This window comes from Gekko japonicus, unplaced genomic scaffold (assembly GCF_001447785.1).
Source record: "Gekko japonicus isolate JY-2015 unplaced genomic scaffold, Gekko_japonicus_V1.1 scaffold2086, whole genome shotgun sequence".
In the NCBI taxonomy this organism is placed as follows: Eukaryota; Metazoa; Chordata; class Lepidosauria; order Squamata; family Gekkonidae; genus Gekko; species Gekko japonicus.
The window spans coordinates 66734-77135 of NW_015165308.1; the positions used below are offsets into that span (position 1 = coordinate 66734).

The window sequence follows — 10402 nt, forward strand, 5'->3', positions numbered from 1 at the left end:
CTAATGAGTTATGCTAATGAGTTCCCCTAGCTCTTTTTCTACGAAATGACCCCTGATTATATATAAGGAGAGATAGTTATAAACAGAACACGTTAATTTACAAAAGTTTCATGCAGTGTATATTTATTCATTACTTGACTCTCTTAAACACCTGAAGGCTGGCAACCCCATAGATAGCAGCTCCAAAAGGGCCCAAAGTTGGTTGAGTGGCTGTCGCTCTCTGCCCCTGCTCACCTTAATTTAAGGTTGCCAACTTCTGGTGGTGAACTTCCTGGAGATTTGGGGGTGGAGCCTGGGGAGGGCGGGGTTTGGGGACGGGAGGGACCACAGTGGGCTGTAATGCCACGGAGTCCACTCTCCAAAGCAGCCATTTCCCCAGGGCAGCTGGTCTCTGTCTTCTGGAAATCAACTGTTATTCCTGGACAACTCTAGACCTGGAGATTGGCAACCCTACCGGGTGATCTGCACTACGCCACAGCTTCTGCTGAATGCTTGCGGTGCACGGCAGAGAGGAGAAGAAGGCCTTACCTTTCCTTTCTTTCAAATATTCCGGGTCCACCAGCACCACGCCGTCTGCAAAACAAACGGAAGAAGAAATAAGAACAAAGCTTCAAGACAGCGGCGATGCGACCTCTGTGCATGGCGAGGCCGACAACTCTATTCTTCTCATTGCAATTGCAGGGGGAGACGCCGTGGTTCAGTGGAAGAGTCTCTGCTTGGCATGCAGAAGGTCCAAGGTTCAATCCTCGGCATCTCCAGTTAAAAAGGAACAGGCAGGAGGTGATGGGAAAGACCTCAGCCTGAGCCCCCGGAGACCCATGGAGAAGGGCTGTGGCTCAGTGGTAGAGCATCTGCTTGGCATGCAGAAGGTCCCAGGTTCAATCCTCAACATCTCCAGTTAAAAAGGAACAGGCAGGAGGTGATGGGAAAGACCTCCGCCTGAGACCCTGGAGAGCCATGGAGAGGGGCTATGGCTCAGTGGTAGAGCATCTGCTTGGCATGCAGAAGGACCCAGGTTCAATCCCTGGCATCTCCAGTTAAAAAGGAACAGGCAGGAGGTGATGGGAAAGACCTCCGCCTGAGACCCTGGAGAGCCATGGAGAGGGGCTATGGCTCAGTGGTAGAGCATCTGCTTGGCATGCAGAAGGACCCAGGTTCAATCCCTGGCATCTCCAGTTAAAAAGGAACAGACAGGAGGTGATGGGAAAGACCTTTACCTGATACCCTGGAGAGCCAGGGAGAGGGGCCATGGCTCAGTGGAAGAGCCTCTGCTTGGCATGCAGTCCTCGAAAGAGCTCTTTCAGCCCTACCTGCCTCACAGGGTGTTTGTTGTGGGGAGGGGAAGGAGTTTGTAAGCCGCTCTGAGACTCCTTTGGGTACTGAAGGGCGGGCTATAAATTCAATCTCTTCTCTTCTTCTCCTCTACAAAGTCAGATAGTAATTTCATTTTGTTTCCTTCATTTATATCTTCTCCTGTAATCTGAAGCGGTAGAGCCCAGAGAGAGTTTATCTATTGGCTTCATTTGTTTCCCGCTTTTCTCCCCAATGGGAACTGAAACCAGCCGACATCCATCTCCTCTCCTCAATTTTATCTTCCTGACACCCCTGCGAGGTATGTTAGGCCGACAGTGCGTGACTGGCCCAAAGTCACCCCGCAAACTTCCAAGGCAGCGTGAGGATTCGAACCTGGGACTCCCAGCTCCTAAGCTGACACTTGATCCACTAAATCACAGTGGCTTTAGAGACAGGAGCGAGACGTGCTGGAGAAGGAAGGGGTGCAAAGAGGGTCTCTTGCAATGCTCCCTCTAAGCTGCGGAGTCTTGTGAGCAAAACTCTGTGAGCTCCTGGAATTAAAGTTGTGAGCGAGTGATTTGGCTGCTGCATCAATTCGTTTGCTCTGGAGTCAGGGCTATTTTTGGGCAAGTTCCGGCTGGCTCCCAAGTTGACCATGCCTGGCAGGAACTCATTAGCATAATAGGCCACACCCAATAGCAGATTGGCTACATTAGGGGTGTGTGGCCTAACATGCAAAGGAGTTCCTGTTACAAAAAAAGGCCCTGGGTTTTGACAACAAACAAGGTAAACAGAATAAGAAGGGAAAGGTGGGTGTGGATGGATGACTATACTTCTGGTAACATGGGGGTGTGGCCTAATATGCTAATGAGCTATGCTCTCATGGGTGTGGCTGGATATGCTAATGAGTTTCTGTTGTTGGGTGTGGCCTATTATGCTAATGAGTTCCTGCTGGGCTTTTTCTACAAAAAAAGCCCTGTCTGGAGTCATTCCTTCCTGAGCAAAGACAAAAATGTGTGAGCCGGAGGCTAAAAAAACCTCTGAGCTAGCTCACACTATCTCAGCTTACAGGGAACACTGAGTGCAAAAAAAGGGGGAAAGACTAGCGTCACAGAAGTCCCAAATACACAAATTCCACTAGTAGAAAACACCATCAAAAATTGCCAAACAATTTCTTTAAAAACAATTCTGGTTTTTGATATGTGTTTTCGAGGTTAGGCATTTGTGTATAAATCTCTTTACAGTTCCACTTACACAGCCGGCAAACTGAAGAAGTCGAAGGAAACGCATCTTCCAAGTATCTAGAACAGGCGTATCTGCAAAGGCTGTTTGGACACTATGACTATGTGGACTCCTCCTATCAAGCAGCACTGATTACATGGACTTTATGTCTTATCTACAAAGGAGGAAATATCGTATCTTATGCCTTATTATCGTTACAGTATGCACTAATGTTGTTCTTGTGACACCACCAACTTTATAATTGTTTAATATATTGTTTTGGCAATTTTTGATGGTGGAATTTGTATATTTGGGACTAGAGGGAACACTTGGCTTGCTAAATGAAGGCTGCTCATAGGGGTGCCATCTCCAGGTTGGGGAGATTCCTGGAGATTTGGGGTGTGAAGCCGGGGGAGGGTGGAGTTTGGGAAGGGAAGACGGAAGAGGAGGAGGAGGAGGAGAAGTTGGATTTGTACCCCACCCTTCACTTGGTGTCTCAGAGCGGCTCACAACCTCCTTTCCCTCCCCCTCCCCGCAACGGACACCCTGTGAGGTGGGTGGGGTCTGAGAGAGCTCTTTCGAGGACTGCCCTTGAGAGACCACCTCTGAGAGAACTTGTGACTGATCCAAGGTCACCCAGCCGGCTGCATGTGGGGGGGGGAGTGCGGAATCGAACCTAGTTTTGCAGATTACAGTCTGTCACTCTTAACCACTACGCCAAACTGGCTCTCAGAGAGGCCTCCAACAGGGCGTAGTGCTGCAGGGTCAACAACCTGCAAAGCGACCATTTTCTCCAGGGGAGCTGATCCTTGTCGACTGGAGATTAGCAGTAATTCCAGAAGGTCTCCTGGCCCTGCCTGGGAGGTGGCAAGCCCAGCTCCCCCACCTTGGCTTCGGCTGGGGAGAGGCCTGAACAAAGCCCCCCACCCCATCCCAGCGGGCACCTGACCAGTTTTCAAAGGCGCAAAGGCACTGATACGGAGGTCGGCGTCAGCAGGGCCGGAAGCCTTGGTTTAAAATCAATACAACAATCCACCTGAGCGTCAAACAATGCATTAAACGCCCCCAAATTTAATCAGTGGGCAGGGAGGGGAAGTGGTCTTTGATATCCAAGACCGCCCTTCCGTCCCCCATTAACACATTCTCCGATCGCTCCCGAGGACACGGCATCCGCGCTGAGGTTTCGGTAACACGCAATTTGATATCTAATTCACCGGTTAAAAGGCAGAGGGTGAACAGCGCGATCTTAATTAGAGTGATACCGATTCTAAATCCAATAAAATCAGTGGGGCTCGACTGGTTGAACCCTGTTTAGGAGAGAGGGAGAGAGAAATTCACGGTGGGGGGCAATGAAGCTGCCTTGTACCGGATCAGACCCTTGGACTATCAAGGCCGCTATTGTCTACTCAGGCGGGCAGCTGCTCTGCAGCGTCTCAGGCAGAGGTCTTTCACCTGATCCTTTTATTTGGAGATGTTGGGGGGATGAATTTGGGACCTTCTGAATGCCAAGCAGATGCTCTACCACTGAGCCACGGCCCCTCCCTAAACACACATGAACCTGCCTTATACTGAATCAGACCCTTGGTCTATCAAAGTGAGTAATGTCTACTCAAGACGGGGAGCGGCTCTCCAGGGTCTCAGGTAGAGGTCCTTCACATCACCCTGCAACCTAGTCCTTTTAAACTGGAGATGCCGGGGGTTGAACTTGGGACCTTCTACATGCCAAGCACATGCTCTGCCACTGAGCCACAGCCCCTCTCTACAGTTCTCCAGGGTCTCAGGCAGAGATCTTTCACATCACCTCCTGCCTGGCCTTTTTAACTGGAGATGCCGGGGATTGAACCTGAGACCTTCTGCATGCCAAGCAGAGGCTCTTCTACTGAGCCACAGCCCCTCTCCATGGCTCTCCAGGGTCTCAGGCAAAGGTCTTTCACATCACCTACTGCCTGGTCCTTTTCACTGGAGATGCCAGAGATCGAACCTGGGACCTTCTGCATGCCAAGCAGAGGCTTTGCCACTGAGTCATGGCCCCTCTTCACATCTCTCCAGGGTCTCAGGCAGAGAGAAGTCTTTCCCATCACCTCCTGCCTGGCCCTTTTAACTGGAGATGCTGGGGACTGAACCTGGGACCTTCTGCATGCCAAGCAGAGGCTCTTCCACTGAGTCACAGCCCCTGTCTCTGTCTCTCCAGGGTCTAAGTCTGAGGTCTTCCACATCCCCATCAGATCTTTTTACTGGGGATGCCGGGGATTGAACCTGGGACTTCCTGCATGCCAAGCAGAGGCTCTTCTACAAGCCACGGCCCTTCTCCATGACTCTCCAGGGTCTCAGGCAGAGAGAGGTCTTTCCCATCACCTCCTGCCTGGTCCCTTTTAACTGGAGATGCTGGGGATTGAACCCGGGGCCTTCTGCATGCTGAACAGAGGCTCTTCCACTGAGCCACGGCCCCTCTCCTTGGCTCTCCAGGGTCTCAGGCAGAGGTCTTTCCCATCACCTACTGCCTGGTCCTTTTCACTGGAGATGCCAGAGATCGAACCTGGGACCTTCTGCATGCCAGGCAGAGGCTTTGCCACTGACTCACGGCCCCTCTCCATGACTCTCCAGGGTCTCAGGCAGAGAGAGGTCTTTCCCATCACCTCCTGCCTGGTCCCTTTTAACTGGAGATGCCGGGGATTGAACCCGGGGCCTTCTGCATGCCGAGCAGAGTCTCTACCACTGAGCCATGGCCCCTCCTCATCCTCAATGCCCTGCCTGCCATCGATTCAAAAGTCTTCCATTGCTATGCAATTAAAACAGCAAATCACGTCAGGGTGGCAAAGTGTTCTTCTGGGCCTGGGTCCTGGATTTCTGAAGCCTGGACGAGTGCCGAGGCAGAGTTGATCAGAGACCTTCTCTTGCCTGCAAAAGTTAATTAACTTCTTCGGACGGGGAGGCAGCCAGAAAAGAGGGAGGGCCGGAGGGACGCGCTCAGAGTGAAGGAAGCTGTGGCAGCCTGGCAGGGATGAGTCAGCTGCTTGCAAATGTCCAGGGAGAGACACTTCCAAACCGAGAAAGGTTTTGCTAGCGGCTTAATGGGCGATCAAAGGCAAGGTTGTAATTAAATATGGGGGGGGGCTCTATGCCCCCAGCAGGCACCCACAGACCTGGAGATCGCAGGGAACCGGAAACGCCCGGTGACCTCGGTAATTAATCTGAGGGAGGCGAAAGCATCATGAAAAAGGAATTATTGGCCCGGTGAGAAGCGATGCTAAAGAGCATTTGGCGTTTCCCAGCACCAATTTGCTGGCTCGAGGCCGCCTGGATGGCAGAGAAGGGAAAAGGAACGTGCGGACTCTAATCTGGAAGAACCAGGTTTGATCCCCCACTTCTCCACAGGCAGCTGCTGGTATGACCTTGGGGCAGTCCCAAGTTCTCTCAGAGCTGTTCTCTCAAGGGCAGTTCTGTCAGAGCTCTCTCAGCCCCACCCACCTCACAGGGTGTCTGTTGTGGGGAGGGGAAGGGAAAGGAGTTTGTGAGCCGCTCTGAGACTCCAAGTGAAGAGCGGGGTATAAACCCAATCTTTTCTCCCTCTTCTTCAAGAAAACTCATCCAACGTTCTGTTTATTTAGAAACTCGTCCAACATCCTATTTATTTAGAAATTATTTTTCTCCCCTCTGGGACCCAAAACGGCTTACTCAACATTTTTCTTGTCTCCCCTGCTCTGTCCTCACAACGACCCTAGGACGTGGACTCGGCCGAGAGCATGTGACTGGTCCCAGGTTTTCCAACAGGCTTCCATGGCAGAGTACAGATTCGAACCTTGGTCTCCCCAAATCTTACTTCGACGCTCTAACATTGCCACCACGCTGGCTCCTATGCACGGCTTATACTTGACTTGGATTGTAAAGAGGGCAAGCTATACTCTAGTAACCAATGGTGCCATCCTAAACCGAGTTCCACCGTTCTAAATCCATTAAAGAACTTGGGCTGAGGAGAGCACTACAAAATTACCCAGATCGTGCACCCAGAACACTCCATGAATTTGCATGTATTTATTTACTAGTAGTAAGGCCCGTTGTAAAGCCAATACAACGAGCTCTAGAAAGATCTTGGCCTTGCTCTCATCCTTTGCCGCCTTGTCCTGCATGGTGCTGGCCCCCCAGCTCGCAGCTCGCCCAGCCACCCGTAGCCCGCAGCAGCTGATGACGACCGCTGCGGCACCATCATGGTCGGCCTCGGCCTCCACACCATTCGCGCGTCAGAGCGTCTGGGCCGTCCATCGGCCCCCAGCACAGTGAGCCCAAGACGTTGCCGGTTCTATGGGCTCGTAGCTCGCCCGGCTACCTGTACCTGGCCACGGCCAACGATGGCCACTGCGCCGCCGCCACGGTCGGCCTTGGCCTTCTTACCCTCCGCCCGCCGGAGTGTCCATCCAGTCCATCGCCTTGCACCACACTGAGCGCGAGACTCTGGCTGCCGCTTCTGTGGGCGGGACTCAGGTGGGACTCAGGCAACACAGCCAGTGGATTGGCACACCTTCGGAGTGACAGGTCATGGAGCCAACTGATTTGAACATTCAGCAAAGTGCCACCCCAAAACAGAATTATATATAAAGAGTGATTTATTTATTTATTTTAATCAGATTTATAGCCTGCCCACCCCGCTTGGGACTCACAGTAGCTTTAGAACGTTGTTCTCCCCTGCACCGCTGCTGAGAGCCTGTGACTGGCCCTAGGTCACCCAACGAGCATCCATGTCAGGAGTGGGGATTCGAACCTGGTCTCCCAGGTCCTAGCCTCATGTACTAACCACCACACTCATATTCAATTTGAATATGAGTTTCCAGGGGCCACAATGCACTTGATCGGATATTTGTCAGATACCAGTGATACAGAGCCAGGTTGGTGTAGTGGCTAGGAGCACGGACTCTAATCTGGAAGAACCGGGTTTGATTCCTCACCCCTCCACATGCAGCTGCTGGTGTGGCCTTGGGTCAGTCACAAGTTCTCTCACAGCTGTTCTCTCAGGAGCAGTCCTCGAAAGAGCTCTCTCAGCCCCACAGGGTGTCTGTTGTGAGGAGAGGAAGGGAAAATGGTTTCTAAAGTGCTCTGAGACTCCGAGTGAAGGGTGGGGTATGAATTCAATCTCCTGCTCCTTTTCCTCCTCCAGTGTGGTGTTGAGCTTAGAGTGTGTCAGAGAAAAACACACAAGCTCATCAGGAGGGGTGTCAGACAATTTAGCAGCCTTTTGCATGGTTCTAAAAGGTCAAGTATGTCGCTACTCGCGTCTGGCCCACACCAGTCCCCTACCAATCGGTCCACTTACCCACTGAATCGACAACGTCTATGTGGTCCACAAAGTCCCTCTTGCCCAGGTAGACTGTGAGCTATAAGAAAAAGAAAAGAAAAAACAGGATCAAGAGTTAGCCGGAACCACCGCCCAACTATGAATTTAACAAACAACTGAGACCGATTTCACTCAAGAGTTGTGCCGCGGTCGCGCCTCCCTTTGCCCCGCTTCTATTGGTCAATCTCCCACTCGAAGCTGCGTGGCCGCATTTTGACCCGTGGCTTCGCCCGATTTTCCCCACGGTTTCATGATCCTGTTTTTTTTAGGATCCCGAAACCGCGGGGAAAATCGGGCAAAGCCGTATGTCAAAACGTGGCCACGTGGCTTCGAGTGGGAAATCGACCAATAGAAGTGGGGCAAAGGGAGGCACGACCGCGGCGCAGTTCTTGTGTGAAATCGGTTCCAGATCCTCAAACAGCCTCAGGTCAACGAGCTAAGTATCTGCTACGTTTTCAGAAATATATATACACATTTCTAATCCTGGAGCATATCTCCCAAGAACCCGTATTTGATTGTTCAAATATTGGCTTTTTGGATTGGTAGATACAATGTGAGCGTTTTCTCAAAAAAATATACAGATATGTAGCTGCATTTCATGAATTGGAGTGGGGGCAAGGAAGATTCACTAGGACTGGCTACATTTCTCTCTCTCTCTCTCTCTCTCTAAAAAAATCTCCCTCTCTCTCTCTCTCTCTCTCTCTCACACACACACACACACACACACACACACACACACACACGGACTCTCAGAGGAACGTAAAAGCCCCCCCACACACACACACACGGCCTCTCAAAAAGGAACTTAAAAACCCTGATTTGGCACTGCACATGGCCTTGAGAGCCAGTTTGGTGTAGTGGTGAAGTGCATCTGAGAGAACCAGGTTTGATTCCCCACTCCTCCACTTGCAGCTGCTGGATGACCTTGGGCAAGCCACAGTTCTGACAAGAGCTGTTCTTGAAAAAGAGCCATTTCTGTTAGAGCTCCCTCAGCCCCACCTACCTCACAGGGGGTCTGGTGTGGGGCGGGGAAGGGAAAGGAAAGGGAAAGGAGTTTGTAAGCCGCTCTGAGACACCTTTGGGTAGTGAAGAGCGGGGTATAAATCCAATCTCTTCTTCTTCTTTTACCTCACAGGGTGTCTGTTGTGGGGAGGGGAAGGGAAAGGAGTTTGTAAGCCGCTCTAAGACACCTTTGGGTAGCGAAGGGCGGGGTATAAATCCAATCTCCTCTTCTTCTTCTTAAGTGTGCGGACTCTAATCTGGGAGAACCGGGTTTGATTCCCCACTCCTCCACTTGCACCTGCTGGATGACTTTGGGCAAGCCATAGTTCTGTTAGAGCTGTTCTTGAAAAAAGAGCCATTTCTGTCAAGAGCTCTCTCAGCCCCGCCTACCTCACAGGGTGTCTGTTGTGGGGAGGGGAAGCGAAAGGAGTTTGTAAGCTGCTCTGAGACTCCGAGTGAAGTGCGGGGTATTAATCCAACCTCCTCCTCCCTCTTCCTCTTCCTCCTCCTCTTCTTCTTTCCATAGCTACTTCAATGCAACAGGGGGAAAGATCTCCTCCAAATTTATGAGGCATTTCCTCGCAGATTTCCCCAGTGAAAGAATGAAGGGCGCAAGAGGGCTAACTTTGGCTTAGTGTTCTTCAGACCACCACCCCGCCCAGTAAACCGCTAAGCCCGGAGAGGATAGCCAGAGCCCAGTTTAAGCTCCCTGCTTCTTTGGATAAACTTGCAGCCGACAGATGGCCCTGAGCCGCTTACAGGAGACACAGGATGATCCTCCAAATTGCGGCCCCGCTTTCCAGGGGCTCATCCATCTTACGCGGCATTTAGAAAAAAAGATCGACAAGATTTACGGCACGGCTTGTTCTCTTCCTGTTCGACAGCCTCCCAGCCCTAATCGCCAGTGGCCGGCCGCCAGAGGGGCTCTTGCGGGAAGGAAGGCGAGAGAGACAGAACAAAGGCCGGGCCTTTGGCAAAGGGAAACGGCTCATGTGAACGCAGGAAGCCGCCTTTTACCAGGTCAGATCAAGTGTCCCTGGCTGCCTCTGTGCTGACTGCAAGTCCCGGGTTCAATCCCATCAGTTTTGGGCACCACGTTTGAGGAAGGAGGTTGACAAGCTCGAGCATGTCCAGAAGAGGGCGACCAGGATGGTGAGAGGGTTGGAATCCAAGTCTTACGAGGAAAGGCTGAGAGAGTTGGGTCTGTTTAGCCTGGGAAAGAGAAGGCTTAGAGGGGACATGACTGCGGTCTTCCAAGTATTTGAAGGGCTGTCATGTCGAAGATGGAGCAGATCTATTCTCCCTTGCTCCGGATTGCAAGACTAGATCTAATCGGAGGAAATGACAAGGGAGTCGATAGCGGCTCAGTATCAGGAGAAACTTCCTAACTGTAAGAGCCATGGCTTCTCCCTCCTGTGGTTCCAACCTCTTACTTACATGCAGGAAATTAAGAGCTGGGGAAGAAGAAGAAGAAGAAGAAGAAGAAGAAGAAGAAGAAGAAGAAGAAGAAGAAGAAGAAGAGGAGGAGGAGGAGGAGGAGGAGGAGGAGGAGGAAGAAGA

General features: G+C 51.6%; 1 protein-coding gene across 1 annotated transcript in view; it reads right to left on the reverse strand.

The window, feature by feature from the left end:
* Window positions 1-10402, reverse strand: part of LOC107109763 (beta-arrestin-1) — an 86567-nt gene that overhangs the window by 36465 nt on the left and 39700 nt on the right. Inside the window, exons 3-4 of the mRNA XM_015410457.1 lie at window positions 7820-7880; window positions 529-573 (exon numbers count right to left, since the gene is read on the reverse strand). Of these exons, the coding sequence (XP_015265943.1) occupies window positions 529-573; window positions 7820-7880 (106 nt within the window). The remainder of the gene's footprint in view (window positions 1-528; window positions 574-7819; window positions 7881-10402) is intronic.